Source organism: Lepidothrix coronata, unplaced genomic scaffold (genome assembly GCF_001604755.1).
Source record: "Lepidothrix coronata isolate B3197 unplaced genomic scaffold, Lepidothrix_coronata-1.0 Scaffold5, whole genome shotgun sequence".
Classification (NCBI taxonomy): Eukaryota; Metazoa; Chordata; class Aves; order Passeriformes; family Pipridae; genus Lepidothrix; species Lepidothrix coronata.
In genome coordinates this window covers 11,011,876-11,030,032 of record NW_016690185.1, presented here as the reverse complement: position 1 = coordinate 11,030,032, position 18,157 = coordinate 11,011,876, and the positions used below count along the sequence as shown (strand labels likewise).

General features: G+C 37.9%; 1 protein-coding gene across 6 annotated transcripts in view; it reads right to left on the bottom strand.

The window, feature by feature from the left end:
* Positions 1 to 18,157, bottom strand: part of L3MBTL3 (l(3)mbt-like 3 (Drosophila)) — a 78,306-nt gene that overhangs the window by 53,062 nt on the left and 7,087 nt on the right. For 5 of the 6 annotated variants that reach the window (XM_017829725.1, XM_017829741.1, XM_017829734.1 and 2 more), the window contains exons 2-4: positions 15,016 to 15,127; positions 2,503 to 2,614; positions 132 to 291 (exon numbers count right to left, since the gene is read on the bottom strand). In XM_017829725.1, coding sequence (XP_017685214.1) covers positions 132 to 291; positions 2,503 to 2,614; positions 15,016 to 15,127 — 384 coding nt within the window. Of the gene's footprint in view, positions 1 to 131; positions 292 to 2,502; positions 2,615 to 15,015; positions 15,128 to 18,157 lie in introns of those variants that run through there. The other variant, XM_017829758.1, reaches the window with a different exon arrangement.

The window sequence follows — 18,157 nt, the reverse complement described above, 5'->3', positions numbered from 1 at the left end:
TACACGAAAAACAGTGAGAGAACATTTTAAACTAATGAAGACACCAAAACCAGCTACTTAATACCTCCCTTTGCCCACCACTTTTATATTATGTCAAATTCTTTGTTTCTATGCTTTATTATAGCACCTACTTGTTTTTTACTTGCTGGGCACATTTCTGGCTGCAAAATTTCCCTTCAGGAACAAATTCTTCTAAGGTACCATAGCGGTAACAGTTTTCACAGAAAACAAGTCCATCCACTTTTGCAGTTTCCTTCAACCTTGTGGGGATCCCTGTCTTTTCTGAAAAGGCTGCACAATGACAAAAGTTAACTTCACTTAGGTAGAGGTGATACATTTCCAACCATCCTCTGCAGGCCATGCCAAGCAAACAGAAAAATGCCAGCCACACCACTTGTGTCAGAATGAAGAACTAGGAGTTAGTGTTTGTATGGAGTCCATATTACTGACAAGCAAGTTGGGTTTTCATATTGCAACATGAGAGAGGAATCCACTGATATGATTCTGTCACAGTGGCACACTGACACTGCTTCATGTGGCTACTCATGGAAGGACTGAATTTTGTGACAGGCACTGGGCTGACTGCCGACAGTCATCACTGCTCAGAGTCCATGACCTCATCTCCTGCTGATGTGCCTCATTTTTGACCTATACTTGGGGAAAAAGGGTTGGGAGGGTTGGGGGGAGTTATCTTTCATTAGGTGAACTTATTTCTGAAAGCAAATCACTGACTACACTTTAGTCTCTGGTAGTACTGGCTATTGCTCAACCTGCCTGAGGCCTACCAGAAGTGAAAAATCACTAAACTTGTAACAAAGCAATCTTCAAATACTAAGTAACTCACTCATCCTAAGCTACAATTTCCTCACAACAGAAATGTAGCCTAGGAAAGGACACAGGTTTTTTTTCCCTCACAAGCAGGTATGAAGCACTGTGTCAAGTACTCCAGCTTCTAGAGCAGGTCATTGTCTTTGCACTTCCCCAAAAGACAAATTTCAATCACAAACTACTTATTTTGCTTAAGCACTTTACTGCCTTTGAAAGCAGAGTCAAACGAACACTTGAATACAGAATATCTCCCCTAGAAGAATATATAAGATATGTGTTATATTTACACACCAGCATCATTAGCGGTTCAAAACAACTATTTCCTCTCACAACGGAAAATTTTAGCAATATTTTTATTTTTGGGGAGCACTAAATTAATCAATGTAAGGTAGAAGCACAATGCTTATTTGGTATACTTACATGTCCATAAACACACCTTAATTTAGTAGAAACACTATTTTTTGTTAGGTTTGTAAGGGATGCAGTTGCCTGCTTTACCTTATGTAACTGTGATCTCAGTCTGAGGAGATCTGATCTCAGTGTTGTGCTACTACACTATCACAATGTTGCTACTCTCACTGCAGATCTGAAACTTGAATAACTATCACTGCCTTGGATACAGACCTACAGAACATATTTGCTGTGGTCTGAAGATTCAGACCTCACAGAGGGGGGCCAAACTACTTTCCCACTGGTGTAAATGATTCACCTATTCACAAAAGTCACGTGACAATTATGATTTAATGGTGAGGGAGTAGCAAAGGAAAGCTTTCATTGACTTCACTTCTCACGCTTATAGTAATGATTATTAAACAAAAATTGTGAAGTCTGCTTTTCAAAGGACTTACAGAATGTGTATTTTAAAAGAAAATTGTTAAAATGCAGTATCAACAGGGGGAAAAAACGAGGTAGTTGTAAGTAATCGCAAAACCAATTGTGATATTTTCATTCATGCTGCTCTGTAATTACTGAAGTTAGTGTAACATGATTGCTATAATTTATGATCATGTAAACCAACTTTCCTTGAACAGAACAGGTGTTTCCTTCACCAGTATTTTAAATCCAGGAAATACCTTATTTGGTAGACAGGTACTAAAATTATTAGAATTTTACCATTCAAGATAAAACACAAACTGTTACTACACGCTTTTAATACTGTAAGAAAGCACAGTCAGCAGCAGCAAGGCAACTGTGCAGATACACACTGCACATCTAACACTGACATAGGTGGTAGCAGCTGAGCAGCAGCCAATATCATGTGAAGGCAGTTTGCAGTGCACAGTACTTTGGTCACAAATGAACTCTAGTAAGTCTGTGGGCAGTCTGGAAAACCAGCTCAACAAAAATTACCTCCAAAAAATTCTCAATAATTTAAAGAAATTTACTATTTTGCTAATTAAATAGAGGGAAAATATGGATTTTAAATTTAGAAAAAGTTACCATTAGGAGAAATTGTGGCTGTAATTGAACTTCAGATGTTTAACAGTGGAATTATTTCCTTTTAACTTAAAATGCGTTCACATGCCAAGAAACAGGTAACATCACCAGAGATACTCTGTCCATTAAAGCAAGTAAGTTGGTTTTTTTATTTAGAGGGGGAAAGCTTTAAGAAAAGCTAATATATTAAAGAAAGTACGGTCTACCACAGAAAATGTTTACTGGCTCTTAACTGACCTTCTTGAGCAGTTGGAACCATCCAGGTTGTGGTAGCAGTTGCCTTTTTAACACTTTCCATTTCAGTTTCATCTGTAATCACTTCCAGGGCCCCAAATTCATTGACTCTAAACTGTAAGATAAAACAAATGGCATAGAGCACAGCAAAAATTTACTCTAAGTCTCTTGGAGCGTCTGCTTCCATTCACCAATATAGTTTTTACATGGTGTCCTCAACATATTGCCTATTTTCTATGTGTTTCTACTTATCCCCATGGAATTTGAAACAAGCCATTCTTGTTTCTTTCAGGCATAATGCAATTTCAGTACCTAAAAATATTTATTTGCAATAGTTACTGATAGAGATGCCTCCACATACAGATAGATATCTAACTTACACACAAAAATCAAAAAAATCAGCAACACAAATTCATGGGAACATCCCCTAACTGTATGCTTTTTATTGCCAGCAAAATGCACTTCAGACACTGAGTATTTTTTCTGAGGAAAAGGGAACTGAACATCACATACCGAATGCTTCAGAGCACAGAAATTTCAGCATCCTCCAAAAACACAGTACTTCTCCACTATAAACTGCACATAAACAAACATCTCAAGGCAGTTTATGAGCTGTTTAATTACATGCTGAATGTGATATTACTATAAGCTGGAAGCAAGGCTCAACAATACCCCCTCATGCTGTGCTTACACTGGAGCACCAGGAGTTTTAAGCCATCCTGCTGCCAGAAGAAAAGTTTCTTCCCAATGTAGTAGTGATTACAGCACTACCACATGAAAATAACTTCAGCTTCCTAATCACTATGTGGTTTGCAGACCCAGTTGGTTACATGGGTTCAACTCAAGGCAGTGTTTTGTCCCTGGTCCTTTGCTTTGAACAGCAAAGAGGTGTCTTTGCCACAGAACGGGTCTGTATCAGTAAGGTACTCTCACCAACAGTTTTCAACAGGGAAAATGATGTCTGAGAGTGGCTTTCAAAGCTCCGCAGCACACACTGAAGAGAATACTCCTTCAAGTCAGTGGCATGAAGCCTATTTTTCCCTGGTCAGGCAACTTTACCTTGGGAAAATGAGAAGGGGAACAACTGCCTGGCTCAACACTGACCCTCTCCATACCTGCAGAGGCTGTCGAATGAATCACTCCCACTCACTTTGGACCCCACTACGGTACAGTACTGAAAATAAGGTGTTCTGGCTGAAAGCAAAGGTGAGCCCCATAATGTACATACCACAGCAGTGTGCTTTCACTAATACAGTCCTTCCAGTCTCAGCTTTTGCAAAGAGTCAACAGGTCCTAAGGAATGTGAACAGCTAAGAAATAAGAAGCTGAGGGAAGGGAGAGGAAGAAGAGGCCCTCACACAGTCATAGCACATCTGGAGCAAAGATTTTTGTTTGTGATCAGCTATGCTCACAATAGGTATAAAAGCATGGACAAGCTGTTGACAAATCCATCTGGACTGAAAGACCATGAGTTCAACTTCAAAATGCGACCAAATGCAGTAAACACCACGTGCTCATACTCCAGTTTGTGTACAGACATTCATGCCGTTTCACTCAAAGAAAAGCAGTAGAGTTACCATTCAGAAGAGGATCCTTGTGTCTTACAGCTGACTTACGCACTCCAGTCTTGCTCCTATTTTGGTTAAGCTCCTTTTTGCTATTGGTGCTTTGCTGCCTCTGCAATAGGTGGATGCCCTTCTGGCTTTGAAGGGCTGACTGATAGGCACCAAGCAATGGAAGACAGATGACCACAGGGATGGCTGCTCCCAGCTACTCTTTCACTGGAGGCTGTTAATGGTAGCCATTAAGGAGAAGCTTTTCAACAGTTGGGCCACCACACTAAGTTGGTCTCAGTGATGGAGAGTAACAACTTGCTACTGCCTTAGCAGGCAGGAGGGCACAACAGTCCTACTGGGTCACTCACTGACCACTGTAACTCCTGTTTTTGCCTGCAGCCTCCCCTTTATCAGTCAGAGGCCTCCAGCCCCTGTTTGCATGCAAATTTGAATTCACATCTGCTTTTGCTCCCTACTTCCCCAGCTACAGCGTCAGCATTAAGGTGCACACCATTAAGGTGCACACCAAGCTTTTCGTGGCTAACCAGAACAATGCCTCAGACCTGGTAGTCATACTCCAGTTTTAGCTGGGGAGGAAAAACAACTAACAACTTGTAATAAAGGTTAATTGCTTAAGAACGGGATAAACAGATGTACAAAGCAGCATGCTGCATAAAGCCATCATAGGATAAGAGCTGTCAGAGCAACACGTCAACTACTGTCTACTGTTGGAAGCATGTCAAAAAAAAAAATCTAAGCTAATGGTAGTTTATGTGCCTATGAAAAAATTCAACATACTTGTAAGTCTCTTCTACCTCAAAAGTAAGCAACAAAAAATCTAGAAGTAAAGGCTCTGTCATAATATTTCCTCCAAGCCAAAATACAGTAAGAACAGTTCTCCCATACACTTCCCTAGGTGTCTTGACAGTCTGCAATTTCACAGCAGGTGACATAGAGGGAAAGAAACAGTGCCATTGAGCTAACTTCTGAGGATGGATCCATAGCTTTCTGAGAAGTAAAAATTTGCTTTCAAATCACAGAACTCCTTAAGTAAATATATAAATTTGCATTGGAGGGATTTTCCTTAAATCTGTCTTCACTGCATCAAACAGTAAAATTCTCATTGACAGAAACAAAGTCAGACCATTACCAAGTACTTTATAAATAAATTCACAAAGAAGACTGACTTTTGTCACTTCAATGTTTTAAAGAGAATAAATTATAAGGCTTGTTGGGTATGAATTTCATCCACTTGACTTTTGTCAAATGCCTGTTTGCAAATTTTACGTAACCCCTTAAGATAATTCTCCGTCCCACTCAAGGGAACCAACGGTCTTAAAAGATCAAAGAGTAAAAAAGAAGAAAAAGAAACCTCAACAGTTTTTCTGAGCAAATCCACAGTAAGATAAACAGGAATAAATATAACATTTGGATAGAAAATTTAACTTACAAAGTTTCACATACAGGTGAGCAACAAGGGCAAAAATACACGTTCACGTAATTGCCATTTGTTTAACACAAATATATTGTAACTGAGTTGGCAGGACAAGTCCAACTGTTAGTGGCTAAATATACAACACAGAACTTACTTAGCTGCCTTATCTGCAGTTTCCACAAGGATCAAACCCAGTAGCTTCCATTTAAACATCATTAAAAAGATTCCTTCCATTCAGACTTGAGATACATTTTCATACATTCTCAGGAAACAATGCCCTGATATACTAAAACTTCAGCTTATATGACTGTTGATTTTATCCCCAGGAACATTTTATCTCCAGGAACATTTTAATATTCATTCAACAGATAACGAACACATTGAGGGAAGCCAAGGCTTAACAATCAAACATTATAAATACTTTCTGAACCAATTGTGTCTGTCCACATACTAAGTTTTTCTACAGGGACCAAAATTACTATCAATAAGCGTTTTCAAAAAAATAATTGCATGAAAATTTACACAGGACTGGAATATCTATCCTAAGTCACTAATATGAAGCCTTTGTCCACTGCAGGTAACAGTATCACACAAAATATCCCAAAAATGTTTCAGTTGCAATGGAGAAGTGGCCAGATTTTCTGTTACCAGTGTCTCTACTGCAAGTCCATTCCTACATTTTTTTCTTGAAAAAACACCTTTCATGTTTTACTTTCCATGTATTCATAGTCAGTTTATACCCATTTTTTCTTAAGCCAACATTACCCTATGGATTACACAGCTCTAGTACCCTAACACTTAATTATTTTCTCAGTATACGATAAAGCGAGGAATTATGTAGCCCCTCAAACTTGATTTTACTAGCTAAGCACAAAGTTATTCTGTTCTTATGAAAATGGTGCTCCATTTCTTCTTGTTCAGCCTGTCATTCTTTGCCCACCATGTGCTATGCTGAACCACGGAAATCCATTCTCCCAGTGAATATGACTAAGCATAACACCAAAGGTGGACCTGCTGCTGTCTCTCCTCTAGTGGCTTTAGAACATTTCTATTTCTAATGGAAGTTCTTTGCCTTAACATGCTGGCTGGAAGACACTCTGTAGTTTCATGTCGGCGTAATTAAGTGTTAAAAGGGCTTTCAGTTATCTTTCTCTACATTTTATAAAAATACTCTTGTCTCTATGTGGGATTAAAAAAAATTAAAACAATGCAAAATGTCTATCATATTGCAGATTAATTCTCAAACTCAAACCTGTTGGGAACAAATATATACATCCCAGTTACAAATTAAGTCCTCACTGTTGAATGTGTCTAACTCAGAGCAACAAAGACCAGACTATCAATGTTTGCTGTTACCTGTGCCCTCTTAAGAGAGTAGAGCATCTCATCAGTTCCTACAGATTTCAAATCAGAATAAGAGTTGCTATCATTTTATAAAAGGTAAAATTATTATTTGGGAGAACAGACAAATACAAAGGAAGAAAAAGGAAGAACAACTGAAATTCAAAGGACCAAAAAAAGAAGAAAAAACCCACATATGTTAATGCACAGCTTTAAAATAAATTAGAAAAATTAGCCAACACTACCATCTACTGGGCAAGATAAAGACAAAGAGTTCATTGCAATAAGGACAATTGTTGCTGCATTCTGACATTAACTTCAGCAACAAAACATATCTTGACCCCACAACAGTGTGATCATAGACTAGCTTAAAAGAAACCTGCAAAATTTTTATTATCCAAAAAGTAAATTGCATAAATGTTCTTTATGCCTATGAAGCAGCTAAACTTAAAGTAGCAGAATTACAAAGCAATTTGTCCAGAGGATTGACACCTGAGATTCCAGCGATATAAGCCAAGAACTACACTCTGACCTCTGGTTAGCAAACAGTTATCATCATTCTTGATATTAATCACCATTTAATCACAGTGGTTTCCATGGGACTGTTCAGATAAATCCGAGCTTTTCTAGCATTTTACAGACCCTCCCCTCTTTAAAGCAAAGGAGTCATCTACAGACATTGCATTGTCCAAACACATCCCACTACACGTCAAACTACTTTTTATACATTACTTAAGTCGAATAAGTTATTAAATGCCAGAGCTTGTCGATTCAACCAGTCCCCTCTTCTCTTTGTGTGGATACAGTCTTTACATGCACAATCACATACTATTTTCTCCACAGAACCCCTGCCCCAGGCAGGGGCTGGACAGCATTCAGAAAAATGAGGCAGCTGTTGGTATTTTTATACTTTCTTCAAGTGGTAAAGCCAATCTTATTTACATGGTTTGAAAGCAGAATGACTGTTTATTAAAAAAACCAACCAAACAAACAACAAAAAGAATGTACCTAAAAAAGCTTTAGGTACTCTAGAAATTACTGTTACAATGCAGTGCAAAATAATTCCTGAAACAAAAATCTCTGTTCTCAGTCACTTACCAAAAAAAAAAACCCAAAACCAAAACCAACAAAAGAAACCTTTTCCTAGCTCTTCATCCCTCTGCTCCCATCTTATTTTAAAGCACTGGGTAAACATGTAACCCCTTACACTTGCCTCGACACAAAATTTTTACTCTTTCAGGGATAGAGATTAGGGAAATGTGTTCCTGCACCTGACTATTCCCTTTCCTTAATGATGAGAAGGGATCCTGCCTGCATGTTACTACTCTGCAAGTATGGCAAAAGACAAACAACTAAAGTAGGATCCCAGGATACCTAGGGCTCCCTAAAACATAATCAGCAGGGAATAAATTCCTCACCACAACCAATGGGCAGGGCCAGACCCACTCATTGGAATGATGTTGTCAGCAAGAAAGTCAAGCACTTCCACCAATATCAGATTGATTTTAAGATGCTTCAGTAACACTGTGATAAGCTAATCCTGAAGTAATGAAGGAGAGCAATTCGCAGATAGAAGGAAAGGTTTTTTCCTATCTGGGCAGGCACAAGCAGGAAGGGATTACTATCAAATTATATCCTTCCAAAAATAAAAATAATAGGAACATTCTCTCATTTCTTCTGAACGGAAAGCTTAGGTATATCATCAGAAAATATATACCTCTAGCAAGAGAGACTGACATTTCCCCTGCAAACCACCAATACCTCAGTCTTGTCTGCAGCAATATTTATCTATTTTATTCTTAGACACTCCTCAGGCTCTTCCAAACCCCCCCATCCCACTCCAAGTGCTCAAGAATTATCTCAGTACCAGAGGGCTTCTCAATGACTTCTCTGCACTGCAAACTCAGTCTGCCTTATTATCTCCACTTGAGTAGGAAACTGCAGCTAAACAGACTTTCTTAAGGTGACACATAAATCAGCAACAGAGCCAGAAGTCAAGGTCTGCCAAGATGACGCTTATTGATCCAGAAGTTGACCTACAAAGCAACCCTGGCTCTGAATTATGTTGGCCAGAATATTTCTACATACAAAACGCTGATATCTCATGGGGAACTCAAGCTAGCAACAAATAAGAAATGAATGGCTATCTGCCAAAATTTTGGTTCCAGTGAGTTGTTCAGCACTGCACAGGAAGGCTGTGGTAGAAGCAAGTGCAGTGCGAAGCTTTCTTATGTGGGATTTATCAGCACTAATCACAAAACTATCCCTTTTCCACCCCAAAACCCTCTGCCTAGTTATTTACATGTTTAACAGCATCTACAGCAAATGATTCAGCAGATTTTGTGGTAAAATAACATGTGATAACTTAAGGGAAGACTCTACCATGACTACACATGAGGAAACCCAATTAAAGATCCAAAGGCAAACCTAAATGCAGCATTTCTTGGCTTTGGAATTTTAACAATTTTAATAGTGAAATTTCCTTTTTGGTCTTTCTTTTCTTAAATAAGGTAGACTCTTATGACAATGCAAAGTTTTAACCGAGAACATATGGTAATGAAGCACAGCGTGAGCTAATTAATTGCACTAGATTGCAACATAATAAAGTCAACTTCATGTGGAAAAGACCAGGCCACTAGATACATCTGCGGCAGCTCACACTTGGTCACAGAAAGTCCTCTCTACGTTGCCTTCTGTTTTCTGCACTACTCCTTACCACCTTCCCTGAAGGGAATCTACCTTCTCTCTGAAACAGCACCTGCCCACTGTAGGCAGTGATTTAACTAGTTCCCAGTAGTTGATATTTCCTGTGGACACCCTCAAGGACTCTCCCTGAGAGAGAAACGCCTTCCCAGACTCAAAGTACAGCACATGCCACCGTGTGAGAACAGAAATACCTTTGCACTGAAAAAGCACTGTACTTACTTATCACCTGAGACCCTACTGATATTTTCATAATGTGAGAAGAGAAATAAGTTGTTCTCATAATCATAATTATCTCAAGCAAGCTTCAACACAATTTCATAAAAGGCAGGTGGAAGAATGTACTTTACTGCCTTGAGTTGCTGCACCCCTGCACCCAGAAACACAGCACTCTGAATCACTGTCCTTCTTTACAGCACAGCTGGAAACACCGAACACCACTGACCATTATTCCACCATTCACGTTCCACTATTAGAGTTGGTTTCCTACAATATCTCCTGCCCAACTTTATTTACAGGCTAATTTCTTCATCATCAAATTTTAATTTTTTTTCTTTATGTTCAACCACAATTTGCAAGCTGCAAATAATGACCAAAATTCAGTCCAGGTAGTATATTACTGCTCACTTTCCAAACACAGCACTAGAAAATGCATTAAGAAGTACTTCATAAACTTCTGTCACTGCAGTAGGAAGTGACTGTAAATTATTACAGCTTTTTCAATTTAATGAGTACATTTAAATCTTGAAGCTATGGTGTTACTGTGTGCACTCAGCACAGAGATTTAAAAAAAAAAAAAAAAAAAAAGAGAGAGAAAAGAGGAGTATTTCACATTTACATTCACACCACGCAGAGTAACTGGTTAGCACTGATGTTTTTCAGATGAGCATAGATTACTTAGCCTGCCACATGAAGGCATTCTGTAAATTGTAAACTATTTTAAATTCTACTGGAATTCAAGTTTTCTGTTTTATTTAAACATCTTGAAAGAACTAATATACAGCGCTAACATTTTTGTTCTCAGTCTTCGGTCCATCATACTGCACAATTTTTAATTCTCCCTATTCCCTGTGTAATTTGAAATTCAAGCATTTTCTACAACTACTCACTATTTATCTCTCACGCAGCACGCTCAAAGCAGTGTTCAAGAAGCGTTAGCTATTTGCTGAAGATTTTTAACAAAATCTGTATGAGAATATATTTCCACAGCTTTCTCCAACTACAAGTGACAAAACACTAACAATTAACAGTGTTCAAAATCATGGAAGAACATTTTCAGCATTTTACCAATGTAGAAACAGATGCAGGCATAAGAGATAGCAGTATGGCTGAGAAGAGAGATTTGGTATCTGATTTGGCTCCCTTGTTTTGATTAGACTGGGAAGTGAGTGCCCCCTGGTGCAGGTTATCAGTGAAGTCTGGTAGGCATGAAACTGCCCACAGGACTTTATAACAAAAAGAAATAATGCAAGTTTCTATTTCTGATTTAGCTGTTCTTCTGTATCATGATTTAGATTTAAGCAATGATAAGAAAATACTGAGAAAAGTTAATTTTAAATGTTTCAAGAAACACTATTACAATAGGTTTTTACCGACTTCTATTTATTCAGGAACTTATATTCACAAAAATGAAGTGGTTCTTCAGAAGAATGGTTGTTCATATATACTTGCCTGACAATCTCAGGCTGGATACTAATATAGCACACAAGAAAAGAGATTTCTTAAAACATGCGTATGTTAAAACAAGCATGAAACTTCACATGCAAGCAGTAAAGAGAAGCAAATGCCACAAGACTTACATGACTAAAAATAAGGACTTCAAGTAGGTAACTCCCCAAAATGCCTACATTAAAAAGCAACATTTCAACATGGCACAGGTTTAACTTAAAACATCCTCTTAAGTTTACCAAATCTGAGTGTTCACAGACAATTTGCCCTAACATTTTAGGAAGAGAAAACACTAAATGTAAGAATTTGAGCAATACATTGTCTGCAATGAATAGTTCAGCTATTGTTTATTATTTGTTATAAAACTCCTCAGACGTTGTATTACCAAGCTGTAAAAATAGAATATTTGGATTTCTGTATTTTGCTATTACATGCTTTCACAGATTTTTCAACTGCATTTCAATGTAAATACATGGCAATGGTTTGACACCTTTAGTTTTAAGACTATTACAGGCTAGAACAAGTCTATTATGATTTTTGAAAGCTTATATGCAAGCTTACAAGAAGTTACTGCTATGTAAGGTCATCTACTTTAGGTTCAGGACAAAACAGTAAAATAATCTGTGATCAGGACAGTTCTGGTAAATCATCCACATAAACTCTATTCTGAGAATTTCACAAAGAGTATAACATATCTTCCATGATCACATTTATAGTTTCAAGTGCTTAGTCACCCTTTTAGCCATAATATTTAGAAGCAGCCCTGAAATATGAGTTGTCACAATTATCATAAAAGCTTAAAAATCCTTACTATTCTAACAGCTCAAATTATTTTGGTATCTATGTAAACATCTAGTCTTTCACTGACTCTTAATGCTCTCTAGTCCAGCTACATCCTGAGGCTAATTTGGCATTGTTGGAAAACATTCTTGCTTCAGTCAGTCTTAAAGTGGCTCCATTTCAATTTCATCCAGTAACCCCTTGCTTCTGTATTTAAAAAAACACAAACAAAAAACCTCCGAACAATAACCCAAAGAGAAGGAGTTGCCTGGCCAATACTCTGTATCTTTCATTATTCTGAGTAGATAACTATTGCAGCTCTGACTGTGCCTTCCCTAATGCATGGACCAAAGAAAAAATCTCTAAAAATCAAATGTATGGTTGTTTCCAAATTAAAATAAATAAACAAATAAACAGAAGAGTAGCCTTAAAATTAAGCTTATGCTTTCCTGAACAGGACATCATTAAGAATCCTCTTACGTGGTTTCTTGAAGTTACCCTGAGCTACACTTCCCAGTCCCTTCCCTCACTTTACATGGAAACTTTCCCATTTCTCTACTAATTAATTACTCAACCTTTGCTCCTGTTTTGTTTCTTTTGACATAGGGTAACCACAACTGAACAAAGCACAAACCTGTGATTTATATGAGACTATTATACTTTCCTGCATTGTTCCCTTTTGTATTGCTCAAACATTTCAATATTACGGTTGCCTTTCACATAATGTTGCTTATTAAATTAGAAAGAAATTTGTAAGGCCTTTAAAAAAATACAGCAGTGTTCAGGGATGTGGAGGGTGGTGATAGTCTTGGCTATCACTATAAGATAGTGAAGTCTGAAATTCTGAAAACAGCCAGCAAAACAAACACTGAAACAGCAGCACTGGACTTCAGAAGAGGCATATTTTGGTTTGTTCAGAGATCTGCTTGGCAGGGTCATACAGGAGACCACTTTAAAAGGTAAACAGGCCTAGGAAATTTGTCTCCCTCTCCAGGGACTTCACACCAGGAGAATAATGCGTGTCAATGTGCAAGAAGTTAAGCAAATGTGGATGAAGGTGAACACAAATGAACTAGGGACTTCTGACTTACTTCAAAAGAAAAGGAAGGTAAGCAGAATGTGAAACAAGTAACTTTATACAGACAAGGTGTATGATGATATTGCTGTAGTGTACAATGATGGAATTAGGAAATCCAAAGCTCAGCCAAAGAATAAACTAGCAAAAGCAACAAAAAAGGCTTCTCTGTGTATACGGGCAGCAAAATCAAATCACCAAATTGAAGGGAATGGCTGATAAACTGAAGGGCAGCTTTGCTGTTCAGATAGACCTCAACACGCTGAAGAAAGCTGGCTAACAAGATACCACGAAGGTCTACCAAAGCAGACACAAGGCCCTGCACCTGGAAGAGAGCATCTGAATGCACTCGTACAGCCCAGGGGCTGACTATCTGAGAGCAGCTCTGCAGAAAACCTACAAGTTGAACATGAGTCAGCAATGTGCCCTGGTAGCAAAAGTGGCCACGAGCACCCAGGGCTGCCTGAGCAAGAGGGCAGCCAGCAGAACGAGGGAACAGATCATTCCTCTCTGTTTAACACTGATGAGACCATATGCAGGCTACTGCATCCAGTACAAGAAAGGCACTGACATACTGGAGCAAGTGCACCAAAACAAGCAGGGACTGTGGCAGATGATGTGCAAGGAAAAGCTGAGTGAAGCCATTTGTTCAGTCTTAAGACAAGGAGAGATTTTACTGCTGTTTTCCAGTAGATAATGGGACGCTATAGAGGAGATAGAGCCAGGTTCTTCTCAGATGCACACAGTAAAAGGACAAGAGGGAAGTGGTACAAGCTACAAAAGTGGAAATTCCAACAAAGTACTCACAAAAGGAAAAAATTACTATAAGTATATAAAAATGCCCAGAGAGATTGTGGTATCAAACTCTGGAGATAACCAAATTCTGAGCAACCTGATCTAACTCGCCCTGAGGTGACCCTGAGGTCTGGGTTACTTAGTCTGGGTGGTGTCCTGAAGTCCCCTGCAAAGAAAATTATTCCGTGAATTTATTCTATTGTTCTGTGATTAAAAAAAAACTCAAATGAACACAAAAACAAACACACAAAAAACCAAACAAAAACAACTTACAAAACACCTACACAAAAACACATTTGCAACATGTCTGTCCTGAATTTCAAACATTTTTTGACTCTTCACTTCAACAATAGAAATCCTATCAGGCACCAAAAGATATAAAGTTCTTTTAAATGCCACATGTTTTCTTGTGAGATTCGTTTTAAAAAATAAACTATGAGAAAGCCTCATCAGTGTTAGTCTAAATGGAACGATATGAAAATATTGATTTTAATCAACGGGAAATAGGTGCAAGACAGTCTCTAATATCAAAATTGCAAACACAGCAAAGGACACCTTCTGAGGACACAGTAAAAAGTAAGAGATAAATAAAAAAATCTGAAAACAAAACAAAATTGTTATAATTTACTTCAAACACCACCAGTGTGAAAAATATAATTAAAAGTACTATTCCAATACAATTCAAATTTCTAAACTCTACCAAGCTCAGAAGCACTTACTTAATTCATTTTTTCTAGGCACCCACATGACAAAAGCACAGCAAAAATAAACTATTTTTAGAAATAAAAAGAACTAAGAATTGAGACCATGAGAGTCAATGACAGTATGAAGATTCTTAGTGATACAGTAATATAATGCTTTAAGTAGACTGAATTTTCACACTTCTGAGATTTCTTTGGGATTTTGTGCACTTGATTACTTCTGTCTACATAGTGAGGCAGTGCTAATTTATGCCTTCCTACGGGGATGTCGGCTGTCTGTGCCAGCGCCATAAACTGAATCAAGGAACTCCAGAGCTAAAACGTAAGTCTCTTAACTCAGAACCGCAGGTTCATGTTTTATTCATAAAAGCAGATACCTACACACCAGCTTTTGAAATGCATTCTTTTGTCATTTAACATTTTTATTTTGCTTATGAAAAAAAAAAAAATCACAGATCTTACCTTTAGGTCACTTCCTGGTAAAGTACCTATGCCATCCTTCCAGTCCATTGCACTAAATACATCAAACTCTTGACCATTTCCACTAGAGGCAGATTCATTCATGATGCATGTACTAAAAATAAATAAATAAATAAATAATTTGAAAATTCTGTACGTGGTTTAATGCTTATATCGCCAGATTTCTTCCAACTCATTTCACAGATTATTATCAAATGCTTCGTTCTGCACACTGGCAATGTGGACAAGAGATAACAAGGGTGATAATATACACTGATACAATAAAAGCAAGGGAAAATCTTTTAAAAACTTTGAAAATAATACCTGTTTCACACACTAGGAGGCAATGAGGCTGTATTGGAGAGGAAAGAAAAATTTCAACCTGCAAGTAAATTGACATGAAGAAAACATACTTCAAGTACACCTAAGAAAAACATCTGTTCTGGGAAAGGCAAGACATGAGTGCATGCCTATAATAAATAAATTAAGGACTGATTAACAGAACCACATTTCCTTAATACTGGATAACATGCTGACGTGAATGCTTTACTCAAGTTCAAATGAGAATCTCAAAATGAATTTGAAACTGTCATTTTCCCTGTCTGACTCAGGGCACTCAAATATTCTTTATCTGTTTCCCTACAGTTTCACTAGACTTCAAATTTCATTTGTAAAAATCTATTTTCACATAGGAAAGCACATATACACCAGAAAAAAATGGTGTTTTGCAAGACTTGATCCTACTGGATCCCTCTGTTTCGGAACAGTGAAGGGAGAGAAAATAAATATTGTGTTCAGAAATAGTGGATCTGGACATCCCCTTCTGTGGTAAAATATATGCACAAGCAACAGAAGTATACCACACTTGTCTCTGACTCCTGGCTTTGGCCAACTGCTTGTCACTGCCACAAAGATGACACCAGCGGCACTGAATTGCAGGTGTTTCTAGCAGCCAGTTGTGACTACCACCAGCTTTTCCTTTCCACTTCTCACAAACCCAGCAATCTTTAAATCTGTGGCCTGGCACCAGATTTACCATTTGTTCAATGTAGAATCTGACTCACTAATTTTGTCTCTGAAGAACTTCTGCACTACGCCTAGCAGGTGAAATAATTTGCGGCAAAATTAGCTCTGTCATTGGTTTGTGAACTAGTAGCCAAAGCTTGTCCCTTTTGAAATTTACACTTTCCGAACTTTTTGAAATTTAAACTTTCTGAACTTTCAAATAGATAATGAGCTTCCTCAGTGCTTAACCTTGTTTTCTAAAATCTAGTTTCTAACATAGGTCCCACTGCCCAAATCTACAAATATCTATTAATACTCTCTGAATATCCTGAATTTTCACCCCCCCCCCAAAAAAAAAGAAAAAGAAAAAATGGTATTTGATCACTCACAGATAACAGAAAAAGATGCAAACCAAGCAGAAGTAAACTCAGGTAGTCTAGAAGTTTTTTAGTGAAAGTTAGAACAGAAAAATGCTTAGTTAACTTTGTTACATGAAAAATAATTGAATTTACATTGTATTTATCAGAAAAATTGTACCAATCACTGTAACACCACCACTACAGACAGATACTACTCTGGTTTTGGGCATACAGTGTGAACTCCCTTGTATTTCTCCTTGGTTTCCTCCTCATTTCTAGCAGAATTCTTCAAAATCCTGAGCAACATCTTACTCCATGGGTACTTTTGTTACACTACAGTAACTACACAATATCAACAAGAGGAGCTGGACCTCAGTCAGTATCCACTGCTAAGAGTGAAAGCTTCTGCATTCCTCTTCATTTCATATGACAGACAGGGTTCACAGAAGGCTCTTTGAGAAAACTTCATGTATTTCATATGACAAGTTTTAAGTAGGAAGAACCACATGATTCAATGTGTCTTCTCCACCTTTCAGTAATTCTCTATGAGAAAACCATACCGTCAATGCACAAAATTTTAAAAAACTTCAATAAATCTAAACAAATTCAGTGCAAACTGATAAATTCCCCAAAGCCATAGATCTCATCTTTTAAAATGACTCCCATACAAAATCTACCATCCTACCTCAGGGCAGTTCCTGCAATAAAACTCGGGATCTCTGCTTTATCTGAGAGCACAGTACACTGCAGAGCTCCAGCCTATCAAGCACTGCAGCAGACCAACTCAGGCAGGCTTCCACCAAACTGAACCACAGGAAGATGGCAGAGGTGCAGGCCTTCCCTCGAGAACACAAGACCCAAGTCGCTAAAGAGTAGCTGAAAAATTGGATCTCTCCCGACACCGGTGAAGTTTTAAGGACATGAAACATGCTGGTTTAAGAATGTTGGTATAACAAGCTTCCCAAGATTAGCCTGGATAAGCAAACACAAAGTTGTGTTCTGTATTAACTGAAGTAATCTTAAATTATTGTCCTGTTTAGAGGACACTTCACTCAACCCTCCTGTGTTTAGTTACTACAGAAAACATGTTGCAATGAGTTCAGCAGAAGGCATGACAGAAGACAGGAAAAGACTCGAGAAGCTGTGTGGAAATGTTTCCTCACAGCAGCCGCTGTACCATGCAGCAAGAAGCACAAGACAGGACAGCTGCTCCATCAGATGCTGACATCTCTGACTGTGCCACTCTTGTTATTGACATGAAAATTACATGGGGGGAAAAAAACTCAGAGCCTAGCCTACTTAAGCAGGGTGTAAACCATGAAAGTAAATAAAAAATTGGTAACAGAAATGTTCAGGGCATATTTGTCTCAAAAAAACATACAAATTCTAACTTAATTACACCTAAGAAACTTTGCTTGGGTAACAAACAGCAATAATGATATAATTTTTTATAAGGTATTCATTATTGCTTTCCTTTTAAAATTTACTCAAAGTCAAAGGCATAATCTGTATTTTTCACATTCTGCAGCCTTCAGGAGTGTTCTTGGTGGGGATGAAAAGGTCACAGGGCAATGCAGACAGAAATTAACTTACTAAAAGGAAATACTTTTAACAAAATATCTGTTTCCAGGTTTCCTGAGTTTAAACAGATAAAAGATAGAGCTATATCCCTCTACTAATGATAATGAGGAAGGAGATACAGACCAATAAAATTGTTATGGCAATGAGGTATTAAAAAAGGATGAAATCATTGCAATATACACACCTAAATCTCAGTACAA